Here is a 26,987-nt window from a genome sequence, read left to right on the forward strand (position 1 = left end):
CCCTTTTCTTTTAAACCGTGTAAGTGTGATCAATTACCCAATCTTGTAGTCAGCGCAGCAGGGCGGCGGGTTCCACGTGTCTGTGTTCGACATCATCCAATCGCACCAGACCTAGTGCGAAGAAAGAAGGAAAAGAAAAATATGCATTACAGTGTTGGTAAAAATGTGGCCAAAAAAAAGAAACAAACAAAAAATTCTTCTTTTGTCAGATTCTGATGCCAATGCACTTTGTGCCGGTGCCTCTCCCGCTTCCTACCTTAATGGCTGGCAGTATCACTTTGGCATCTTCGGGTAAGATTAGTTTCGGTGTTTCACTCGCACCATGGTCGCCATTGTCCGGGTCCTTCGCGCTGCCCTCGCTCACGTCCAGCGCATCTTGGATGAGCCGTATAAGCCGCTCGAGCAAAATTCCAAACATGAGCAGACCGGACGAGAGCGCACACTCCTGCAGCTCGGATCGGGTTTCCTGGCCAGTGGTGGACGTGTCTGCAAAAAGGATAGCGATGGCGATAAAGCACACGTTAAAGTAAACGACACCACCAACTACATACACACGTATGCGAGAAGACAAGTAAATATACAAATAATTACAGTAAATAAACATTAAAAAAGCAAAATTGGCTCTGTTATATTATAGTTGAACGCATTTCACAAGACTCATTTCCAAATAATTCTCAAATTAAAGTGGGAAAATCCACAGACCCGTCAGACACACACACATACAATTGCAAAGGGAATTGCAACAAGAACACACAAAAAATACATTAACAAAAAAAATAATCCCAACTCAGCGAACCGCGCTGAATGCGACTATAAATTCTCAAGCCAATGTTATGCGAAATGATTTTGCGCCGTCGCGGTTCGTTTGCCCTCTCTGCCCTCTGGTTCGGCGACGTCGGTGGGCATTCGGCGAGCGCGCATTAAACCGTCTGCCGGATCACTATCGCTGCAAGCGGGGCACTGCACGAAGCGGGCAAGGATGAAAATTATAGCAGTAACACAGGCAACACACACATACGATCCATCCGGGTCCATGTAGCCGGTATTGCGAGGATTTTGCAGCTTCGAAGAAGTTGTGTGATTTTTTTTAAACAAAAAACAAAACAAACGATAGAATAATACCGAAAGAAAGCGGGAGTAATGATCGTGTCTCATACACGAACGTGCTGGAACACACACACACCCAGTCTAGTCTATTGGCGCAGAAAAACCAAAAAATTCAGAGGAAATTTTCAATCGAGCATTACCGGTCGCGCTGCGCCCCGTTTGGGATTACAGTCATGCTGATCTTGATTATGATAAACATAATTATGTGGTTTGGCTTGCATGCCGCTGCCTGTTTCGGATAATATGTGCCCCTTTTTTATGGCGTTCGCCGTTCGATCTCATTTACCGAATGAAGGACGCAGCGTAGATTTAGACGCTCTGTACAACAATCCAACAGTTTGTTTTGGGCGTTTCAAAAATCCTTCGCAGGTGAGATGGGAGTCCTCCAGCGACTCGACCACCGGACCAGTCGTTGCCCAACAACGCGATCGAAAAACAAAAACAACCAAATTCCTCCAGCTTGCCGGAGCGATAGAGAGAGAGAGAGAGAGAGAGAGAGAGAGAGAGAGAGAGAGAGAGAGAGAGAGAGAAGAGAGAGAGAGAGAAGAGAGAGAGAGGAAGAACGAAAAAAAAACAATTTGTCTGCGATGGGTGTGCTCAGGCAGGTATGCTTCAATTTCTTAATTAACGTACTAAATACATGCTCGGCGCTCCCAGGCCAACTCCCGGCAACCCGAACCGTCATATCTCAGCACATCTTATTATTGTCTTCTGAAACGCTTGTGCATTGAATCTCCACCATGCCGCGCTCCCCGAAAGAAAGATACGAAAGTGAATGTGTGCTAAATAAGCAAAGTGGAAAATCATCTCACCACACGAACGACGACAACGACGAACCAACGAACCAAGAACGGAGCGAAGGGAAAGAACGCTGACCCCGAACCACTGCCGGTTGGTGTAGACAGAATGTTTATCTTTTATCGAACCGTCTTCTATCTCGCCAAAAAGGGAGCTAAAGACAATTTTGACAGCGGAAGTATTCTTACATACACACTCACACACACACACACACACACACACACACACACACACACACACACACACACACACACACACACACACACACACACGCGCGCACACACACACACACGCGCACACACACACACACACACACACACACACACACACACACACACACACACACACACACACACACACACACACACACACGCGCGCGCACACACACACACACGCGCACACACACACACACGCGCGCACACACACACACACACACACACACACACACACACACACACACACACTATGCGGTTCTTGATAAAAAGCAGCCCCAACAATCAGACGACCAATCATGCCGACTCATGATAACGATCTGAGAGTTTTCCCCCATTCCATCCTAAAAAAACCATCGGTTAACGATGGTCTGCACGGTTATGCTTTGTGTGCTGGTGCTGGCCCGACCCAAGGCGACCGAAGAAGCAACGAGATTTCTCCGTTAAACTCATCTTTCGCCTTCCCGTTTCACTACACTTACGGTAAATGGTAACTCCTTCAATCGCTGCTACTAGAATTCGTTTGCAGACGGCAACGATTGAACACTGCGCTTTTCACCCTTGGATAAGCACGTAGCATCGTAGGTCGACTTTTGATTCATGGAGAATAGGTAGGCGACCATTAGAATATCAACGCCGAAAACGCAAGAGAAACGGAAAAAATAAAAAAGCTCTTTCGATTAGCATTGTATTTCATGGATTTGTTTAAGAGCACAATCATTCCAATGAATCCAGAATACAGAGACGTTCGAATCACGATTCATTACATGAGTTTGAATCTTTTGAATTCATTAACCTATAGACTCATTGGAATCACGAATCAGGCAGGATCTAGCATTTAAATTTTGATCCATTTTTTTCTTCTATTTGGTGTAACGTCCTTGTTTACTTATTCAGACTTATTCAGTACCACGCAACCGGATAGTCAGTCCTTGCTACGGAGTGACGGACCATACAAGACTTGAGTCCACGGCGGGCATGTTGTTAAGTCATGCAAACTGACGAACCGATCCTGATCGATTTTTTATTATTCGTCAATCTTGCGATAAATGACTGTTTTGAGTTATTTGAAAAACGAGGATTGAGATCCTGAGAACATATATCCTGAGATTTACATCTGAGATTGAAGGCAGCCCTCTATGACAGGGAGAATTGATAAATCAAGTTATATTAAGCTTTAACACCTTGAGTGGCATAGCTATCATATATGATAGCCACGATGGCCCCTCAGGAAACTGGAAACCCATAAATGGCCAAAACTTGAGAATACAAATCGAAAATAACAATTTCTTTTATGAAGTTGCAGTATATATTCTAGTTATATTCTGCATTTTCAAACCATTAAATAGATTGCAAAGTTATCCACTAAATGTTAACCTACGAAGTTTTACATTTCAGCAATGGAGTATTTAGTTAAAATGCTAAACATATAAAACATACATTTGTAGTATTTCCGATCTGGTGATAATAAACTGGGAACCATTCACAAGAAACCATTCCACAAAGGTATTCAAGTTCATTAGTTTCATCTCACTTGTTTGTTTCTGTTCAATTGCCGTACCGTATTTTAGTGCGTATAACGACTCCATTTAGGTCGAAAATTACCAAAATTAGATAAAGGGGATCGTTAAACATGGGTACTCGGGATTTGTTCGATTACCCCTGAGGCATTAAATTTGATTATTATCCAAAAAGATAATATTGGAAAAAGGAGTGTTACCAAGGAAATGTGAGAGGAAAAATAAAGAGGTGTGGATACTGAGGACATAATTGATCTCACAGGTTCTTTATATTGATGATTCAAGTTCATAAAAAGGAACACACTTAAACATCACTGAATCTGATGAATCGTGATCGAAGTATCGTGGAGCTCTCACTGTCTATAGATCATTCGCGGTGCATGAATCATAGGTGTACGATGAATCTTCAAAGCCTCATTCTTCTTCTTATTTGAAATTCAAAATCTTTGCATTATTTCGAACTTCCATTACACAGGAAAGGCGGATAAGAAGACAAGAAAAGACAAAGGCAATGATCTCTACCACGAGTAATGGCCTTTTCCCTTTGGCTTGCAGCATATACACGGGCTAGTGTAATAGGTCTGCCGATGCCTGCAAACGGATTTCATCACCGAACGGAAGTTGAACGAACCGGTCGCCAACTCCATACGACGTCAAAAGCAAGGTTCTTATCGCGTCGAACCCTGCTTCTTCAGCTCCTCACCGTAGTAGTTTTTTTTCTGGATTTTCTGTTTAATTTGTCCAGTTTTTCATTTCTGCATTCTCTTTTTTGCATATACATCCCTAAACTCTTTTCATTCCCGGCTTTTATCTGCAAATCTTTGCTTTCCTTAGTGTGTCCCCTTATCTTTCTTTGCCTTCCGCTTAAGTTATCGGCAGTTTTTAACATTTTTAATTATGTTGCTTTCTTGGCTTGCGCATTAATTACATCTTAAATAGCAATGAAATTGTACTATTCATTATACTCAATCATATTCAGGCCATGGAGTATTTATGAAAGAACTCATACAAAAGTAAACAACTAAACATCAAAAACCGGGAAGTAGAAGGCGGGGATCAACACACATTCTTAATGAGGTGTCGGTGTTTGTTTTTAAAATCCTTCTCAAAAAGTTTTACTACATTATGTGGGTAATGTGCACGCTGTCGTAGGCCGTGAGGGCCATCTCCAGTAAATTGTGTCAAGCCAGATCACATCGGAAAACATATTTGAAGACATAATCCATTCCAGAACAATTGGTTGCCGTCACATGGCTGAAGTACAGTTATTGCTAATCGGATCGGAGCGAAAGAACAACAGATTATTTATCAAGCCAGAAGTAGAACAATCTTCCCGATGCTACGATACATGACCACCTATAAATCAATCGGTCTCAGCGCAAAATCGAAATCCCGCGGTCGGAACCCGAACCATAAACCACAGCGAAAGCAAAGGTAGTAAAAACAACAAGCACTAGGGGCACGTGTGTTCGCTCCATCCTGGACACAACTGATACCACAGAGCAGTAAATCATTTGTTTATGTTGCTCGTGTAACGCATATCCTGAGCAACGGCAGAACTAACCTCAATTCTACTGAACTCAAAGTTAATCGGGACAAAAAAGGTATCATTTGCGTCAGAATAAAAACGATGCTCCATGCCAGCGGAATCGCTCCCCAATCACGCGATTGGTGCGCATGGATGAACAAAACTAGCGGAACTCGTCCAAAACAGGTTGCTTACATTTCTATTTAGCGATTGTAAAATTCAACAAGCTGTCTAAACAGTCATAAATTCATCAAACCACTGCCACACTTAACATTGATTCTGGGCTCTTTCTTGTTCACCGCCAGCCGACCGATTATTATAGCCAGTTTGCGCACCGCTGTGTTGACGAATTTTATGATTATTTAGCACACTAGTCCAACACTTTAACACTCCCCCCCCCCCCTTTCCCCCTCTTACTCTTCCCGCGCTTCCTACTAGGATCAATCAGCGCGCAAAGCAGGCATTAGTCTTCATCTGCATTTCTACTCGACAGCTTTGCGCGGCGAGTAACGATCTCATCTGACTCATGCTAGATGGTTCTCGTATCATTCCTAATGTGCTGACCTACATCATAATCATCATTCTAGTCGCCCTGGTCGCCGATTAATATGGTCCGCCATCACAATCGGTTGCTTTGTGATGTATCTGCATATAAATAAAACGCGTTTCATAATACTGATTTATGATCGGGGCGCGGGAATTCAACCCCGAACACTATTTCAACCTAACGGACCTTGACGAACGGTCGTACCGCGGGCCCGGACGCTGTGCAGTGTCGTCCGACCATTAATCCTCGCTGCGAAATAACAGATAACAGAGTTAGAGATCGCACCAGGACCACCAGGGCAAAGGACCACCGCCATTGGAAACCACCGCGCATGTGTACATCCAAACTTCAAAGGGAAGTTTTATTGAACAAATAAACACACACAAAAAAACGCTACATCAAATTTTACCGTAATCACCACACAGCGAATAAATCATAACTCAGTGACATCTTTCTCGTGTCAACCGCGGCTTAGTTAATAGGTTATGGCAGTGTTTTGTTGTGAGACAAGCAGAAAGTATCACACGCACACACCGCGTTGCTCCAGGATTATTCTCTTGGGGCGAATTTGTTGTTGTTTCGCAGCATGCAATTGTAACAAGATAATTATGATTAAAGAAACACATTTGCAGTGAGTAGTTGAAGACTACTGCGCTATGGGGTACATTCGTAGTTTTTACAGGGTTCGTCGCTTGATGCATTTTATTCTTTGCATAACTCATTTTTATCCATTCTCGTCTCCCTTTTTCTCTTCTCTCCATCTCTTTTTCGCTGTCTATCTCTCCCTCTCTCTCCCTCTCTCTCTCTCTCTCTCTTCTTTATCTGAAATATCATTTCCCTTTGGACAAGAGTCCCGTTGACTAGCAAGGAGCAAAAGCAAAAGCTTGCAATAAAAAAGGACAGCAAAATCCCATCCAGACACAGCTCTGGCGTCGGTCTCACCGGCGTCTCCGTTGCATCGGCCTATGCTCGCAACCATTATAGAGGCAACGCTCTGAGGTAATGCTGCTGTGCGGCCAACCACCACCACCCCTAGTAACGCGGCCAAGAACGGCCGTTAAGAACGCAATTAAACATACTTTATGGTGTATAATTGTCATGTAATGAGCATTTAATTTTTTTCCTTTCTCCTTCTCTCCCTCTCTCTCTCCACTTCGGGCAATGTGGATTCGGACGCAACATAATCAAGAGTTGCTAAGCTAAGCTAACAACAACAATAAAAAGAAGCAACAAAAGCATATATCCGTTGCCCGTTAGTTGCACTTGCAACCAGAACCATTGCATACACATAACATCAAACAGCGAAGTCAATAACATTCTTACTTAAGACTGCCACTCCCTTAGCCCACCACCCCCCACCCCATGCCATCTCCTCTTCCAACCCCCTTTCAAACTGCCCAAAACCATTCCATTCAAAGCCCTAGCTACCTTTTTTTTGTACAAGAAATACCATTAAGGGCACATCTGCTTTATTAGATAGTCTGCCTCGTTAAACTGTTGCATAAAGCAACCAGCCAAACGCAGCTGAGCTGGACAGAGCGTTTAATGAGAAGAATTTTTGTCTGCTAAAAATATACCGCGGAGAAAAGAAACACAATTAGTGGCAGAAATTACACGCGCTACAATGAAAGAAGAGTTGGAAAACGTAACCACGGAGGGGGGGGGGGAAAGATCGTCAACCACTCTTCTCAAGAATGAGAGCGAGAGAGAGACAGAGAGAAAGAGAGAGGATCAATCCGCACTGCCCGCGAAAAGCTCCAGCAGCACAAGGCAGAAGCTTAAGAGGAGCAAACAGAGCAAAGAACGCAGAGACACTGCTGCTTGGGTGTTACCGTGCTGCATGCATAATAAAGTAGCATCATAACGCCATTGACCTTACCTTACCACTTCTCTCTATCTCTCTTACTCACTCTCCCTACTATCTATAAGCATTTTCTCTCCCTCTCACTCTCTCTATATCTCTGTCTCTGTTTGATGCTTTAATTACACTTTAAAATATTTGCACTGCTTTGCAAGATTGTGTTAAGAATTCTTACTAACGGGGTGAGAAAGAATCGAGTTTTTTCATTGAAAAAGAAAAGCTTGAGAAGGTCATAGACACAAATAGACACACAATATATAACACTTCAGTTTTTAAGTGCATTTGAGAAATGTTGTTAAAAAATAAATATTGATTAAATAAGCCAAATACCCATGAAAAAACACCATGTCATAGAAGTAAAACAACTCAACAAAGAGGATAAGACGCACACACATACACACACATACTCCCAAAAACGTCCCAGAACGATACGAAATAGTTAACAGTATTTGAAGAAGCAACAGATCGGCGCGAAACCGCGTCAATGACCTAAAAGGCACATGGTCCATTTTAAATTGTGTCGCGTGATTTGAATAATATGTATGTTAATGTATGCGCATAAAGAACATCCCAAATGAGACGAGTCGCGAAAGGTGATTTTTGGTTTAAGGATTTTGTGGGTTTTCCGTGCTTTTGTGTTTTGTTGTTTTTTCGATGTTTTTTTATATTTTTTTTTATTTATTTTTTTTTTTTGCACACTTACATTCAGCCGAGACAAAACTATTTGAAGGAAGCGGTAATGGGAAGATAACGGGAGAAAGTCTAAATACATTTAGCGGGGTTTACATTTACGGACGCTATCGGTCACGACTGGGCCAGCCGGGCGCAGGCAGGTAAATTCGTACATTTCGCCAACGGTTGAAATTCAATCGGGCGAACGCATTCTGTGTGGGAGAAGTGCTGTTTCCCCGAGGCGGCTGAAAAAAAAAGATTTCTAAAATCTTATCTTTCTTCCTGCAAGCCTGCTGTCAATGCAAACATTTTAACAATTATGCGTGTCTTGCCGTAAAAAAAGCGGGCAGGATCGCGCGTTAAAGCTAATATGGAAGGATCACGCCAAAGCGTATGGAGTGCAAGTGCCGTACGAGCGATACCGGCGCTACGACCAAACGGCCCACAAGCTAGATTTGCCCTCGGAGTCGCTTACATAGCCCTACTGAATGCGACTATTTATTTTTTATTTATAAAAGCGCCAGAGCCGCTTGCGGGTGCAACGCGTATGCAGTCCCTGTTGGTGTGCAAACGGCGAGTTCCTGTGACGAACGTGCGTCACATGGGCGGGGAGGGAATCGCTAACGGTGCTAAATGTTACGCCACCGTACAGTACCCATCCCACCCCTTCCCTTCCATTTTACGGTGCAACCACTCAATCATTTATTAGCCTCGAGCCACCACTCCACCAGAACAGGCTTCTGGACGGATTGGAATCCCGGTGCGCGGCGAAGGGACGAGTCCTGCGCGACGCTGCTGCAAACATGCGCTAAAAACCCGCCCCGTGCTATTAATATTTTGCTCTAAAATTAGAACTACTCACACACACGCATGCACACGCAAGCAGAATTGATGAGCTACTTGTAGCGATTTATTTACTGTTTTTTTTTCTTCTTCTTCTCTCTTTCTCTCGCTATGCCACCCCACAAACGGCCCTTTCGGAGGCACTACGGGCGCTGGGCCGCTGCCCATTTCCTTTCGCATCTGCAGCGTGGCATCGAGAGCCTTTGGAAAACCGGATTCGCGGGCTCATTGCAAAGTGTGCTGCAGCCAGTTATTATTAGTTAAAGATAGTTAATTTAAATCATCTTCGCCCGGCATTCTTCCCACGGACGCCGGTATTTATTATTTTTTCTCAGTCAGTAGTAGTTGGGTGCACTCTTTTGCTTTTTTTTGTTTGTTTGTGTGTTTGCTTGTCTTTTTATTTTCTCCGGTTAAGCAACAGTGTTTACATTTAAAGTAAACACATCCACGCTCCACAAACACAAGCAAAATCACACAATTTAGAACGAATGAAACATACAAAAATGAAAACACTGTCCATGTTAATATCCACAGTTAAGCTTGCGATAAGCGAATTTTACAAAAAAAAACCCCTTTTAATAACATGGCTACTATCCAAAAACTGAGAAAAGATTAGTGACAGCCAGTGCTGCAAATGTCATAACCATCATGAGATGTTCGCCAACGAAAACAATGATATATTCATGGTGGTAGCTTAATGCTCATTGCTGATACTCAATGAAAGTGCATCATGACATGTTGAACGCGACATGCGAATACTCCAACGCGATACTCTGACTGACAAGCTTGTTAATATCCGGCGCAAGCATAATCATGACTTTTTCTGGCTGTGAACAGTGCTGCCAAATGCCACTGTTACAGTCACCAACACTAATGACTGAAACGAAGCTCAAATAAGCTCACGTACTCAACTGAGATGATCAGTTGGTGGACCAATCACCTGATTAACCACAGTTTGTTTAGCACCTAACTCTTGATTACTAACTTGGTGATTTCTGTCGGGCTCACGATATTTCTGTCAGTGATGTTCACCACATTCTTGGAATATAGGCCCTTTCCGTTTGAAGCTCGTAGGCTGAAATTTCAGCCTGTCAGCTGTTTGCATTGTATAACAGTTTTCGAGCAGCTATCGAAGTGAGTATAATATACAGGTGGGCTTATGCCAAGGTGTATGAATTTAGAAGGCTGATTTTTATCGCGTCAGCTTCTGAATGAAGATTTTAAGAGTGTTTTGAGTATTAGTCAAGCCTCCAGAAAGCTCGTTGGAGCAAAAGTTTTCACTCGTTCTGTCAAAAAGTGATGTTCAAAATTGGTTATAAAAAAATGCTATGAGACCACCTGGACTACATACACTTTGATTCCATATTCCACCACCTAATCTCTTTAATGCACCTTGGGATAAATGTAAACAACACCGTGTTTTCGAGCAGGTTCTCGAATATAATTCTAGCTTTGTGGCTAGAATAATCTAAACTGAAAATTGCAGGCTAGTTTTTTGTGTGGTTTTGTATGGAGTGTTTACATGATTTCAGCCTCCAACTGTCAAACTCCATACAAAAAAACTAACTAGAATCGTGAAGGCCCCCATAGTTGGCGTGTGGTCCCAAGCAACAAAATAAGTATGCTTTCTCGCTCTGTCTGCTTTGATTGTATGTCGGTTGAAACAAAACGAGAAAATATGCTCATTTTGTTTCTTAAAACCACTCGCAAGCACCGTTATCTTTCATGACTATCGTGATGATCACCGACAGAAAATATCGCGACCAAGTGACTGACCAAGAGTTGGTTGCACACCATTGTCACCAAGCGTGTGATGATCGCACCAACTGTTGGAATCTCACCTCCGATAATCACAGTAGAGCTCGTGACGCTGACATGATTTTGTTTCAGCCGGAATTTGCCATGACTTTTTTTTTCTTTTGGCTCAACAACTGTATTGGGTCAAGGGCTGTCTGTACCACATGTGAAGATTGGCTTTCAGTGACTTACGGATTACCCACCCCATAGCAGGATAGTCAATCCTACGTATAACGGCACGGTCGATTTGGGACTTGAACCCATGACGGGCATGTTGTTAAAGCCGTACGAGTTGACGACTGTACCACGAGACCGGCTTAGTCATGACTATGTCAATGATATTTTGCAGAACTGATCACAGTAAAAAATCATGACTTAATGACTGACCAAGCGTTGATTGCTGAAATTTCACCACGCACGTATTGGTCACATCGTTTTGAGTATCACCCTGATTATCACAATTGAGTACGTGACGCTGACAAGGATTTTGTTTCAGTCAGATTTTTTTATGACACTGATGGTGACATTTTTCTGCACTGGTGACAGCAATGCTGTGCCATGGAGCGATGCTGCAATGCTGGAAAACAATCAGCTCGCTCCACACGAAGTCGATATTGATTAAAGTTGACCAAGGTTGGGCAATGTTGAGCGAGCAAGGATGGCAACTGCTTGATTGTGTAATGAGCATTGCATCGATCGCAGCAGGCAGGCAGCATACACACAAAAAACGCCACAAAGAGCAAAGAAAAGGAGCAAAGGAGAGCGCAAGAAACCGGGCAAACACGGATCATCAAACCTGAGATTGCCGGTCGTGATGCGGGTTTGGGGCAGTGGAAGGAACCAACCGCGTACACTGACCGCAGTCAACAAGCGGAAGTTCAAGGGTAAAGTTTTACGCAAAGCTCGCCCATCCCGGCAGAGCAAGTAAATGACCTGGCAGAAGCGGAGTTACATATCCGAGCCACGGGAATGTTACACAGGCCGTAGCGAATATGAGTCGCTCCTCCGAGGGCTGGCCAGTTGGTAGGAAAGCTACTGTAAGCTGCCAAAGGATCGCACCGAGGGTGTAGATTATTATTAGAGCTAAGACTCAAGTTCCAAGTACGAAGTACGCTTGTACGATGTCCCCCTTCCCCGGTTTGTGTGACTGTACCGTCATATCGGCGTGATCAACCTAGACCGAGACCGAGACGGAGCATAGTCCCTGGTGTGCTGTGCGCTGGGGGACGGACTGCACACTGCCGCACACAGAAGGTATGGTGTAATCGCGTCTTCCATTGACGTGATTTAAGGGTAATAATTCGCGTCCCGCGTCCTGGCAAAACCCCGCCTGCCGTTTGCCGAGCCCTGGAGCTTGGTAAACAGACCCCTACCATCACACCTGCTGGCGCACCAACCGGGCATCAGTTTCCTTGCCTCGACTGCGGTTGGTGACTACTACACGCCCAACCAAGGGAGAAGACGCTGGAGAAAGAAAACGAAACCGGTTACGGACGAATGAAACGGACCCGCACGGAAAGCAGCATAAGCCTCCCCGATGCGGGAAGGAGGGAAGGAGACTGCAGCTTCCGCGAAAGATGTCACTGAAGACGTAACAGGCACACACGGGGAACTGCATCACACTATTCTTACGGTCCGCGGTATGCGTCGGAGCCGTCCGTAAGTGTTTGGTGCCGCCCAGCCCATCTCCGGGCGGCATTTTCTCCTTTTTCGAATTGGACTTTACTTTTCAGCGCGTGTTATCTTAAAGCACTGTAAATGGCTTTTTACTAGCGCAAAGCAAACGGTCGCCGGTCAGCGACGTTTGCTGCAAAGCTAAGGGATGGGATGCGATCGCGCGGCCCAATCGCTCCTAAATCCTAGGTGCTAGATCTTTGTCTGGCCATCGGCTGCAGAGATGCAGAGATGGGAACGCCTTATATTACACAAGAAAACCCCATACATTCAACACACACACACACACACAGGCAGGTACACATCCAACACACGGGGAGGTTAGCAAAGGGAGCCAGCAAGAACAGAGGGCCCTTGGTGGAGAGTGTGGATCGGGTAACATGAACCTGGCGCCGTAAATTTAAATTCCTGCAAGATTCCTCCTTTGTGGTCTTGCACGAGACGCTGGCCTCTTGTTCGCACTAACCAGTGTGTGTGTGCGTGTGTGTGTGCGCGCTGGATACTTATGCAGTACAGTACATAACTTTTTTTTCTTCTTTCGCCCCTCTACATTTTCTCGATCCATTTTTCCACCTCGGTTCCGCAGCGCGCAGGTAATCGTTACTTCTGTGTATGAGCGTGCAAATTGTTTTTACTTTTCTGGAATGTCGCGGCTTTTCTTCGAACCGTTTTGCAGCGGGCGAGCGAAAAAGATCGCAAATTTCTCATTCCATCATCTTCCCCCCTTCCCCGTTTTCCTACTTCCTGGGGCGACAGTGGGTTGAGGGGATGAGCGATGTTTATGGCGAATATACTCGCCTGACCGTAGGACAATGGCATGGGCCGGTGGTAATTTCGCTTCTTTTGGGATCCATTCGAACAAGGGCAACGGTCCACAAGCGTCCTTCACTTATTTGACAACAAACTAATCCTGCTGTAATAATTTGCACTATCAAGTACTGCAGTACTACACACAAACACTCTCACACACACACAAGTACATAACAAACCTGGTTTGAGCAAAGCACGACCGAAGGGCTATCCTGCTTGTGTATGCTTGTACCCCAGCTGCATCACAAATAGCTAAGCCCATAATAAGCGGCGCAGGCAGTACGCCTTGACCGACTACGGTTGTTTGTAACAAATATGAAGAAGAATAAGAAGAAGGAGGAGGAAGTACACCGTGCAACAACAACAAAAAAAGGTCACAAAACACATACTCAATGAGAAGTTAAGCAGAACCATCGCGATCAAAGGAAATGTCTTACATTATTCAAGGTTCATGAAAATTCCCGTTCTCGCTAAACCATTTTAATTAAGTCGGGTTCATTGTGCGAGATTCTTGGGCCCGGACTAGGGGCAGATGATGGAATCAGTGTTGCTTGATGAAAGCGTTCTGTGTGTGTGCATGTGTACTTGCTTTTTTTTGCAAACGCTCTTGACCGCCCGGGCGCGCTGCTAGGATATATGCTCACGGGCTGGGTTTAGCGCAACGGGCAAGGGAAATGAATGGAAATTAACAGCTAGCGGGTTCCGGCAATGGGGAAACAAAAGAAAATTGCGAGAAAACTTGCGTGCGGGAAAGGGCCTTTTCCAGTCTCATTGTACACATTTTTCACACACTTCCGTTATCAACGGTCATCGGAAGGAAGCTGCATATATTTCCGACCACTGCTCTGGTGCGCTCCGCGTGTTTTTTTTTTCTTCACATCGCCACTTTGTATTCATGTTGTTAAAACCCCACACACTTCAGCATCAAAGGGATACCCTACACACACACGCGGGCACGTTTTGAACCAGTAAAAGCGCCTTCAAGCGTGACAAGCGCAAAGCGATTTATTTCGATAGCAAAGCCCCATGTCCGAGCGCGTAACGGATTCGCGCGGAGAACGGAACCAAACAATTGCTTTCTCGGAGAGCATGTCAAAAAAATATCTTTCACAAACTAAACAAATAAACTTACACTTAAATAAAAGCTTCCTACTGGGAAAGAGAGAACAAAAAAAATGGAGCAACCAATTTGGCGGCTGTTGACTTAGTTGTGAAACAAACCACCAAAAAGGCTCGAGAGCAACTCGTTGGCTCGCGCAGAGGATCTCATCTTCATTCAAGCATCGTTTGAAACTCCTTCCGCCCGCTAGAAATAGCTACGAAAGGTGGTAGCAACCCTCCGGTGGGTGCACAATTCACCGCCACCATCTGAACGGTTGAATGGTTGAACTAAATTTTCCCGCCACCAGCTGATTGCCAATTCGCCATCGATTGCCGAGATTTACTCTCGGCTGCGATTGGCAAAAAAGTGGCTCCTCAAACGCGGCTACGAGCTTTTTTCGAGCTTCATTCACATGATTGGCAAAACCGATCGAAAGTGAAATCATCGTCGACTTTTCGCTCAGCTATCGGTAGTGCAGATCCACCGAAAGCCGTGAAACGATCCATTATGCAAGGGGTACACTCGACATGTTTTACGCGTTACGATAAATTGATGTCATTTTAGTGGGTGAAGCTTCGCTTGCGAACTTCGATACCGAGTGCCAATACGATGTTTGGGTATTGCATAGTTCAAAGAAGAAAATTCGGACCAAAATCATGCGGACACATGAGAGTACGCTAACCCAAATTAGTTGCTTGTTACATGCGTATACATGCAGATATAAGATATATGCACAAAGCATAGCTATTTTGTCACTTCATTCGTAGCCAATTGAAAAGCAATCTTCTTCTTCTTCTTTGGCACAACAACCGCTGTCGGTTAAGGCCTGCCTGTACCCACTTAGTGAAGTGAGCTTGGCTTTCAGTGACTTATTGTTACCAGAGCAGGATAGTCAGTCCTACGTAAGGGGGCACGGTCTGTTCGGGACTTGAACCCATGACGGGCATGTTGTTACGTTACGAAAAGCAATCTATTAGAACCAATATTTTGTATCCTTTCAACACGGGCATCCTTTTCTACACCATTCCATTATTAGATAGAATATTGACATCCGCGAGCAAAAGGTTCGTCGCTTGTACTCACATTTAACATGACTTAATACCACAGCAAAGGGAAAACAATTACTCACATTAGATATGCTCGTATCGACACCCATGTTGCTAGTAAGTCGATTCATGCAATAACAACAATATTCTTTAAAAAAATCATTTTAACAACATATTAGCACCAGTGGCGTTGAGTCCATTGCAGTATTAAACAGAACAATCACACTGAGAAAGAGTTCGTCGCTTCTACGCACACTCAACATTACTTTAACGCCCGTAACTTATTCGAGCATAATTTGTAGCATATAGATCAGAAAGAACAGGCAGCAGTTGCACTGAAGAAAAAGAACGAATTGTTGTATAATTTGTCCAAAATCTGTACAACCCTGTGATGAACTACTCCAATTAACAAATTAACGCATTCTGCGTGTATAACGACCCCCTTTTAATTGAAAAATGACCAGGCTAAGGGGTTCGTTGTACACAGGTAGTAACTGTTACAATCTTTTCCCGAGTTACGCGAGTAATGCGTTCGGGAGACATTCGCGATTTTTTTTCTAATTTTCGCTTATGTCGAATATCACGTTAATTAACCAAAATATTGTAGGTAAATGGTTATTTTTGATTAAAATTAGTACTTAGTAGGCACTTAATTACATATTTAATACAAATCGTTTAGAAGATTACATTATTTTTGTCTTTTCAACGATTTCAAACATCTAAAAATAATTCAATTTATTTTGCATTTGAAAATTGTTGGAAGAAATTGTACTGATTTTACTTATGAACAGTCATTTTTTTTTTCAAATCGCGTATCTCAGGGAAAGACTATACACCTGATATATCACATTAGATTGCATACGAAGATAGTCTGGTGCATGAGTATCCACAAAGATAACACTGGAAAAACAAGAAATGTTGCCAATGCATAAGGAAAAACTAAGAGGTTTGCATGCTGAAGCAACAAATTCAGCCTACGAACTTGAAACGAAAAGGGGCCAACTATTAATAAGATATCAGGGGTGTCGTTATACACGCGAAAATACGGTATACAGTCTATTCCCGAGCTACGCGGTTCTCGACTTACGTGGATTTGGAGAGACGCGGTTTTCTAAATTTGATAGATCAAATGTCAAACCAGTACAATTTGCTTCAAGCCTTTACCAATGCAGTATAAGTTACATTTTTACTAACAAATTTAATCCACTTAAAAGCCAAAAATATCATAATGTTCTGCACGAATCGTATTAAATAAATGATAATGTGTATAAATGTATAAATAAGTACTAAGTTAAATAAAAAATACCGAGTAATAAATCGTATTTTGGCCGAAAACAGCGAAATTCGATTTACGGTGGCATTCGAGTTACGCGGATTCTTCGGGAACGCACAAACCGATTAAATCGGGAACAGACTATACATTCGTTAAATGTACCTGAGCCATAGCCACAATATTGTATAGCATACATAAATTAAAATTGATTTTGTAAATAGTAAGACAATTTAGCACCTGGACCTTTTGAATTTTTTCGCTTTTAAATTTATGATTGATTCGTATAAGAAGATAATTTTGGTGAAAATAGTCGTTAGAATTAGGGCTTAGCTGGAATGTTTAGTTAATGATAATTAATAAGATCTCTTCATTTCAAAGTGGAGGAAAAAAGTAATAAGTCAATAAATAAATTAATAAAATAAAAATATTAATAACTGTACTTGCAGCGGCTAAAAGTTAATCAACAAGAAACATACCTTTCAGTTTCGTCATCTCGATCGCAAACATGTTCAGCGACATTAGCTGTAGCAAACGATAGCTGGTCACAGCGATGGGTGTGACCTGCACCAACATGCGAAACTCGCGCAGCATCTGCTGCGCACATTGGGTAAACGATTCCATGCTGTAGAATAAAAACAAAGCGCACAGTTTTAGCAATCTACTACTCGGTTGAAGTGAGAGCTAGCCGTTCTCGAGCATCCTCTTACCCCGTCTTAGTGATCAATTTACCGAGCACATGCAAAAAGCTTATGATAAACCGTTTGTTTAGCTCGATCGAGCCGAGCGTCTGCAGCTCCTCCTCGTCGCTCGTATCGGACGAATGGCCGGCAGCAATAGGATACAGTGGTCCAGTCCGGTGCACACGCGATCCACCCTCCGGATGTATCCAGATTTCACGCCGCAGGTTGCCATCGAAACGCTGCTCCTTTTCCTTTCTCCTTGCGCGCAGTTTGTCTTCGCGCTTTCGCTGATTGTTCTCAAACTAAGCGGATTGCGTAGCGCGTCACGCACATGAAAATACGCGTTAATAAAAACATGTTACTAAGGATAGTTTACATACGTGTCGGGACAAACACATGGAGCCGAGTTTGTTTTTGTGCTACGTCTAATACACTAGCCACTCACCACTAATTTATACTACAGATTGCCCGTTTCGATTGTTTGCCAACGTATGCAGTTAGTAAGCGTGATGAAAAAATAGGGTAACTTGAATTAAACGCCCTTTTAGAGACTTTTTTGGTTTGGTTTGGATTGTTTATGATTACAGGAAATTGATTTTTCTGCCGTAAAACAGTTGTACAAAAAGCGTTTCTATGGTTATCCGGTGAAAGCCAATCTTTTTTTCAAACGAATGTGTGTTATTTTTGACCAAATGACTTAATGGTAATTTTTCTACATTTTCTATCCATACACAAACAGTACAGCACAAATGTACCTTTTTCTTTGTTTCGTTGAACAAATCCATCAGACTCTCCCTTGCTGATTCGAACGGGTTGGACGACATCAGGCTACGCATGTAGAAATAAACTGCGTCGATTTTACGTTTCTGCAAAGATGTGTCAGCAATGATTTTTTTTAATTATTATTTTTTGCAGCTCTACAACAACGATCAGAGGTAAACCTTACCGCATACACCGACAGCAGTGCAAGCTGATTGTACGGCCTCCCATTCTTAGGGAGAATCTGTTGCGCTTTCACGTACCACTGTTTGGCTTTGCGGAAGTTATGACCACCGGTGATCTGTTCGCGGTACCTGGCAAGATCGCCCAAAAACAGGAATATTTTCTGGGACGACACAAGCGCCAGCGCGTAGCGCAACCCTTTCGTGCTCGTCGCCGCATTCGCACCGATAAACTGCTCCAGACTGAACCGGTGCTCGCGCTCGAGCAGCGTCAGCAGCTGCTCGAAGTAAGCGGTACCACTTTCCACCACCTCGAGCGCACGCTCCTGCAAGTACTGTTTCCACTGCTCGTCCTGCGCTTCCGACAGCTGCTTTCGCAGCTGCTCGATGATGCCGTAGAACAGCATTTTCCAGAAGTGGTGCTCCAAATTCACGTCCTGGGCAAAGCGCATCTCCCGCACCAGGAACGTTTCCAGCAAATCCTGCAGCCCACGGCGGATCTGCTCGTACCGGGCCCATTCAGCATACAGATTGCCACTCTCCATGAGCTCCTGCAGCTGTGCGTCCGCTTCTACCACTTTGTAGATCAGCTCCTTCTGGCGCAGCAGTTTTGCTTGCTGCCCGTCCGGATTGTACCAGGCCGGACCGCCTGCCAGCTGATGTCTGCCACCGTCTCGACCTTCGTCCCGTCTCAAGCTGTCGCGCGTATCGCGGTGCTTGCTAGCCCTTGACTGTGTCCGCGTAACGACGATGGGTTGCGATGGGTTTTTGGGATCGAACAGCAGCTTCGTTTCGCGCCCGCCACCACACTCGGCTGCGGCGACTGTCGAGCTCGCACTGTTCGGTGACAATCCCGACGGGATAACTAACACGCCCGGGCCCTTCTGTATCCCAATCGAGCTTTCAAACTGTTTCGTCATCTCGGCAATCGCTCGCTCGGTATGGTCATTCAGCGGAGCGGCACCATCCGCCGGGGCTACTGCTGTGCTGCGCCAGTCGCTACCGTCCGTGTCGTACGGTGTATCACCCACCGGTCGGTTCATGCTGTTATCCCTGCTACGATTGTTGTAGCGTTCACGAGCATGCTTTTGAAAGCGGCCACCCGACTCATAGGCCCGGTCGGTGCTTGCATCTCGATAATGCCCGCGACGATTGGCACCGGAACGCGAGTAAGGGCGCTCGGAGCTGTTCTCGCGGCTTACATTGGATGATTGCGAGTTGCGTCGGCTGCGGTTACCGACGCGTTGCTGGTAGGACATTTTAATTTCATCGTAATAATCGTTTCTTGAGCGGGAAGTACTGCAAAAGAAAGAGAAACAAATATTTCAATACAAACATATAACAACACAATAGGGAAACAAATAATTCAATGCATTTATTTTTTATGTTGATTATGCAATATGAAGCCTTCAATGCTATGTTTTAAAGATTACCACGTAACGCTCTCACAATCAATCAAGGTTAATTTTATTTGCACGATTTTATTTGTCTATTGCTTGACTGGATATTTTTTGTTTAGTTTTTTAATCCTAATAGAGAAAATCAATCCAGACCAATACTTGAAATCGAAGTATGCGTCAAATCGTTCAGTCCCACTCTCGGAGAAGTTCTTAAATAACTGTTGTGGACAGACCGCTGCTTCATCCTGAGCGCTCACTGTTGACAGCAGGGCTGTCATCCTGTGACGTCGTCAGTGAGGATCGCGGCGCGAGAAGGACCAATCGTCCTCTCCCCGCATTGCGTGTGTTTATATTATAACCCGTGTTTATTGTATTACCAAATATAGTAATAAAATACATGTGCTGTTTGTGCCGTACACCACCGTCACAATGTTTGTTTTGTGCGGACACAACAATAACACTCACACCATTGGAAAGCAAGAAAACAGATAAATAATTTCATACCAGATGACAGAAAAGCCGTCTATTTTAATCTAATTTAAACTGAGATAGTCTTTCTACAGAGTGAATAAGTAATGTTGAGGTTGTCATTTAATGTTCAACACACATATAAACATATATAAACGTTTTTTTTTTTATTAATTTCAGAGCATAATTTTTATTACCCTCGATCCCGTTGTACAGTCGTCATGTTGTACTACTTAATAACACAGATTCCACTCTGACCTATCGAGTAGACTTGGCTTAACACGGAGAGACGTATATCGCAGCATATCTACTGACGGAAGATCGTAATAGTAAAATAATACTAAGCGGTCTGTTCACTATACCCACTGAAGGGGTCAAAACAGTTCTAGAAGTTGAGGGTATTAATCCGGTGGCAGCGATAAAGATAATTCGCTATAGAAAATATGACGAACACGCAACTTATCTCCCTCACTTCCCCAAACGAAGCGTAGATCCTGCAAAGCCGCGTTGAATTAACGCACTTGAGCACTGCAGAATCCCGTGGAATTATTACTCCACCAGACAAGGTCTAATGCAGTGTAAACGCTGCCAATCGTTTGGCTATGGTGTTGCTAATTGCCATCATTCTGCTTCCTACAACAAGTGTGCAGGTAGACATGATTCAACAGAATATCCGCTGAATGAATGAACATTGAGTGACAATGGTCTAGTGCAGCGATGGGTAAACTTCTAATGGAAAGGACCAAATGTTGTTTTTTTTTATTCAGGAGTAACGGTCCAAAAAGGCCGTATTGCTTAAAATCCAAAAGTTGTTAATGATAGATAAATGAAAATGATCACAAATCTAAAAAAAAAAACAAAAATTAATAAACAATTGGTTTAAGATATCAAGCAAAACGATTGGTAATAATGTTGTTGTTCTGAATTAATACCAGTTATCCAAGCAAAGTTCAAGAATGGTAATTCCTATTATTTAATTTAATTGTAATAGTAGTAGGGTAGTTATATCTCGCCTGCTGCTGCAAGCGCATGCTGGTTTCAACATAATTCAACATAAACATAAACATCGGGTTCTTTGTAGGGAATAATCAAAATGATCGTATAAATGGAGCATAGCATATCTAGATTTTACCAGCTTTTAACGGCTTCATGATATACAAGCAGTCGTATGTCGCATTTGAAGACTTGCGCTAAAATACTTTTTGGAAAAGATAGTTTTTGCTTTCAACAGGATTCAGCTCACGCCCTTAAGGCTACAATCGTTCAGTAACAAGGCGTATGAAGAATTTGCCATATTTCAGCAGGACATGTCATGCTACCAAATATTCAGTTTCGGCTGCATTGCTTAGATTCAGTTAGATTTACATTATTACGGCTTCGGCCGTATTTTCGCATTGCTTAGATATTCATGTATTTTTTATAAGAACAATTTCTTCCTATCTTTAAAAATCAGTCAAACCCATTTGGGGGCCAGATTAAACTTAACCAGACTTTGCCGACCGCTGGTCTACCCATAAACTAGAATGTGTTAACTAACATGGGAATCATTCAACCAAATTTTTGAGGGTGCCTACACATCCTAAAATATAATTGAATCAATCAAATAACAGTGCGGAAGAATTGCCCAATGCGGCTGAATTAACAGTTATAGTAGGCGAAGTATTTTGAAAATTGCGCTCTCGCAAATCATACTCCTACGTATGGGAACTCGGTCCATTCGGGTTTGAACGTATGACGGGCATGTTGTAAGTCGTAAGAGTTGACGACTGTACCATTAGACCGGCAAACATAAATAATAGAATTGGAGCGAATAGCGAATTGGAATAGCGAAAAATGGAAATAAAATAAATAACTAATTAACGACTTTATCAAATGTCCATCGTAGGTTCAAGCTTCATATGGACTATAACCCCATAGCAAGAACTGACTATCAAGCTGCGATGATATTGGAAAAAATCTCAAAAACCTTTATAGGTCAGCATTACTGCGTTGGTCGTTACGTCAAATAGAAGAAAGTCTACATCTACATTTGGCGGAGAAACTGTCGTTTGATAGATCGAGATGAGTTATAACTTCTCTAGTCTGCACTGAACACAAATCTAAGGTATTGATGAGATCAGATATATTGTGCATGATGGGAATATTATGATACAATGTATTTTCGTCAGCTCTTGGTGAGCGTAGTAAAGTATAACGTATATTATAATAACATGACGAGGGGTTTTCATTATAATAATAACGATCAAAAACAAGAGAACGCGTGTGTCTCTATGACATTCGGGAGCCGAAGATCGGGATCAACTCGATTGCCCCAACACATGCCATGTAAATTAAATTATCACGGTTCCCTTTTTAAAATACACTCACAGGGTTGCGAATCAAATAATGTTCTACATTGTGAAATGTTTCAACTCGTTAGGGGAATTTGGTTATTAGTTCATCAGCCGTACCGGTAAACTCGTTCGTCGACAGACATAGTCGCTCATCAGGAAACTTAGACGGGTTCCTACATTTTCTAGAATGCTCATAGACACTTATATCTGGAATGCTATGAAGAAAGAAAAAGAGCATCGTGACAAACGGTCCCTGGAACGAACGAGTTCACCGGTACGACTGAAGGCAACAAAATGATGGTACATATTAGAAATATTTAGTGTAATATGATGTAACATAATTGGGGTTTTAAATAACAAATATTGTTATTACTTTTTCTGTGTATGCGCGGTGCAACCCTTTTGCATTTTTGTTTTACTGTTTTAAATGTAAAAAACGATCGAACAAAATACAGTTGGACCCCACATGCCCTCACTCTCATGCGGGCAACTCTATTCCATATGTGTATGAAAAGTGACATAATTTGTTGCAGGCCGGAAATGTGCTGATATAATGGCTTACAAGCAATTAAAAGATGAAACATTTAAATTACGAAAACATGCTAATATTGCATTAATTGTAGTTTATTATTTCTTAGTCATGATTATCGATTTTTTTTAAAAAAGTGGATAAATATTTTAGTATTTTAGGCTATATATTGCTATATAAAGCGAAATATTTAAATTGCAACGTAAACTTTTTTTCCTTTCCTGTTTTCATCTCGACAAGAAAACATCTCGATTAAGTGGACAGAACAAGCCAAAAAGATACGATGTAACCGTGACCGTAAAAAAGCAACCATGCTTTCATTGTACTAAATAAATACGGTATTAAATATAAACATGTATAACAGTGCTATTCTCAATTACCTTCGATTTCTTTGTCTATTGCGGTTGCTGTTGCCCATCGGCACTGCTGGTGGCACTGTTTCCATATCAACATTCCCGTGCCATCTCGAATGATCTGCTGCTACATTTTGTTCCGTGCTACCATCGTAATCATTTGCCCAGCTCTGTGTGCGCGATTCAAAAAATGGAAGAAGAAAAAAAGCACAAATTTATTGTTTCGCTAGGCACACAAGAATTTTACACACTTACATAGGATTCCCGCCGACTTGTCGACTTATACGGCGGAATCGAACCGTAACCCGAACCGCTCGGTACCTCACCGCCCGGGCCATCGAGCAGCATGCGATTGCTGTCGGTCGAATATTGCCTGAAACGGCCACCAACACCACCACCACCCCGTCTGCTTGCATCATTAGCGTACGGGGTGCCCCTGGGCAGCTCTTTGCGGTCACAGCTGGAGTTGCGACTGCCCGGTCCCGGTTCCATCCTGCGCTCCCGATTCGACGGCCCCCTGCGAGGCGCGTAGCTTCCCTCCGGCCCGCACACAATCTCCGACGAGCGGCTGCGGGGCCGCGAGTAATCGTCATCGCTCGCCGGCCTATTGCCCCCCTGCATCGTACGACCGGAAGCACCGTACGAAGCGTTCGTATAATAGGCACCGCTGCTCCCACCTCCTCCACCGCCCGAGCTACCCGCGTACCCCCGTGGCCGGCCGCGGTTATGCCGCGAGCCGCTGCGATTCGGCAGCGTTTGCGACATCGCCTGCTGCTCCGCCCGCATTATCTCGAGATAGTTCGGCGGCAGGCCCAGATCCTGGAGCGTTTTCTTCTGCAGCCGGGGCGGCAGATTCTCCAGGTGCGAGAGCGACGGCATCGACGGCTTCTTCGAGCCGCCCACGTACCGCGGCTCCACACTGCGCGTGTCGCGCTGCATGCGATTGATTGGTGCGGGCGCGGCAAAGCCCCTCGGTTCCAGTTCCTCGCTGTTGGGCTGCTGATTCGAGTGTCCCTCGGTGCGCCAACCGCCCGACGCCGGTGGACACCCGGGCACGTTGCTGTCCTTGCCGGAGCTACCGTGCCGGGACGATACACCACCACCCGCCAGCGCGTCTGGTCCGCCGTTCCCCCAACGCTGCCGGGACGGTTCGTCTGTTTGCGGGGACTGATTGTTGAGCGATCGGTTGCTGGAAGTTAGCTCCGTCTTGCGCAGCGGCCCACTGCCCGGGCTGTACAGCTGCTGCTGGCGTTTATTGGTGGCGTTGCGCGACGATACCGACGCTGCACTGGCGGGAACCATCGTGGGCAGTGCGGTGGCATTTCTCATCTTCGCGCGCAAGGCAGCTCGTCGGCTCGATCGCTATGCTGGTTAAGACGATCAAAGGTTCTCGGTTAGAAAAGGCGTACTAGCACCACCACCGCTACGGCTGCTTTGCGTAACAATTTGATAACGATGTTTATACACGCAGCTGGCCCAGCTGCCGTTCTACAACGAAAATGGCCCTACGAGAGCAGCCTTTCCCAGCAACGGTGAGGCATCACAAGAGTTCATCGGGCTTTCCAGCCACAATGCCGTTCTAATTACCTTCCCCGTGCGCGTACCGCCAACAATATATCCTTTCCGCGGCTTACGTTGCTCGGGGTCACGGAATGCGCCCAAAAGTGCATCAATCGCTCACGGTATCCTTCCTTCACGCCGGTGCCTATCGCCAGTCTCCAGCAGGATGTGGTGCTTTTGTTTACTTGCTACGAAAGTTTTGCCTGCACGACGATCGCACACTGTCATTTATGTTAAAAATAGTCGGCTATCAATTTTACGCCAAAATAAAACACTCTGCCGAGGCGACCATTCACGATGCAATGATGTTGTGTCAGCAGCTTGAGTGGGACTTTTTTTTTGTTCTTTTGTCGTTCGTTTACACTTCGCAGCCTTTCCTACCCTTGATGCAAGGGGAACCAAAATGAAGCATTTGACGGAAGAAAACTCATCTCACCGCTTCACAAGGCGTTTGAAGCCATGGCCAAAGCTTTGGCGCAGAGTGACCGAGCATGGGTGGCTGACAAATCGTGCCAAGGTTAATACAGTTACGTTACAGGTGGGTTTGTTTTTTTTTCTTGCTTGAGCGTAATGAGTAGAGATGGGTTCTCCGGATCGTACCCACAGTTCCGCTCCGGTTTTGGCAAGATTGATTCCGATTCCGACTCCAGTGAAATGTAATCGCTAGCTCCACCGGGATCGTCGGAATCGTCCGGAATCGTCTAAAATCGTCCGGAATCGCTCGAATCGTTCGGAATCGTCTGAATCGTCTGGAGCCATCGGAATCGTCTGGAATCGTAGTGGATCGGTACTAATGCCTCGGGCTTTAATAACATGACAGTTATAGGGTCGATTTATTACTATTACTATGGATACAACAATAAGTCACAGTTAGATTTAACGATCAGAAAGTGTTAAGTGAACTGCGAATTAGCTCGTGCATTTTTAAAACATGGTATAGATATTAAGAACAACAAAACAACGGAAAATACAAAAAATGATCCAATTTCATTGCAGAATCACTATTATACAGTGATCAAAGTTCACTAGCTCCCTATCAATCGCTTCGAAACACTTGAATACCTTAAAACGGGCAGTAAAAAGGCCTTTTTTGTCAGTATACTAAGAGGTTGCATCAACGCTCTAAACATTTTAGGGGCGATTCCGGCGATTCCGGACCATTCCAGACGATTTCGACTATTCTGAAAGATTCCGAGCAATTCCGAGCTGTTTCAAACGATTCCGTACGATTATGAACGATTCCGGAAGATGCCGGGCGGTTCTGGATGATTTCGGACGGCTTCGATGGTAGTGATTGAATCTACCCTTCGGACAAAGTTCTGGTTGTTTGTGAATATGGCTCAACGTTAGTAACGAGCCCGTAGCACGGCCTTGATGCCGGACCATACCAAAAACACAACCGCTCGCTAGATTACGGATAGAAACCGAACCCTTTCGAGCTTATTCTCTAGGCAACACTACACCGAGCTGGCTGAAAGTTCATACTAGAGGAGGGCATTTCGGTTCTTTTATGTTAACGTTAGTGAACCGAGTCGTTCATTACAGGGTTTCCCACGATTTATTGGTCGGTTCCCATCAATTTTTGGTGGGTTCCCATATTTTGTTGATGCGTTCCCACGATTTTTTGGTCGTTTCCCAGAATTTTTTGGTCCAATTGTATTGATATCCAATCGGAAAATACCAATAAATTATGGGAACGAACCAAAAATCTATGGGATACGACCAAAAAATCGTGGGAACGCACCAAAAAATCATGGGAACTGACCAATAAATCGTGGGAAACCCTGTAATATGAACGTCAACGTGATTTCGGTTCATTCGAACTTCACAAACAGCAATAAAGTAAATTACCAGCACAGTAAAGTCTGTGAATCGGTTGAACTACAGATTAATTAGGCTAACGATCGCATGAAAAGCATGCCAATTTTTACCA

General features: G+C 44.0%; 1 protein-coding gene across 3 annotated transcripts in view; it reads right to left on the bottom strand.

The window, feature by feature from the left end:
• LOC121592054 (telomerase-binding protein EST1A) overlaps positions 1 to 25,517 on the bottom strand; it is a 44,571-nt gene extending 19,054 nt beyond the window's left edge. Inside the window, exons 1-10 of one of the 3 annotated variants that reach the window (XM_041913310.1) lie at positions 25,082 to 25,517; positions 23,750 to 24,856; positions 23,522 to 23,664; positions 18,417 to 19,710; positions 18,226 to 18,336; positions 17,916 to 17,927; positions 17,498 to 17,772; positions 17,267 to 17,412; positions 257 to 486; positions 38 to 111 (exon numbers count right to left, since the gene is read on the bottom strand). In XM_041913310.1, the coding sequence (XP_041769244.1) occupies positions 38 to 111; positions 257 to 486; positions 17,267 to 17,412; positions 17,498 to 17,772; positions 17,916 to 17,927; positions 18,226 to 18,336; positions 18,417 to 19,710; positions 23,522 to 23,664; positions 23,750 to 24,823 (3,359 nt within the window). In that variant the 5' untranslated portion in view covers positions 24,824 to 24,856; positions 25,082 to 25,517. Of the gene's footprint in view, positions 1 to 37; positions 112 to 256; positions 487 to 17,266; positions 17,413 to 17,497; positions 17,773 to 17,915; positions 17,928 to 18,225; positions 18,337 to 18,416; positions 19,711 to 23,521; positions 23,665 to 23,749; positions 24,862 to 25,081 lie in introns of all 3 variants that reach the window. The other 2 variants (XM_041913301.1, XM_041913318.1) reach the window with 2 other exon arrangements.
• Positions 25,518 to 26,987: the final 1,470 nt, after the last annotated feature.

Source organism: Anopheles merus, chromosome X, assembly GCF_017562075.2.
Source record: "Anopheles merus strain MAF chromosome X, AmerM5.1, whole genome shotgun sequence".
In the NCBI taxonomy this organism is placed as follows: domain Eukaryota; kingdom Metazoa; phylum Arthropoda; class Insecta; order Diptera; family Culicidae; genus Anopheles; species Anopheles merus.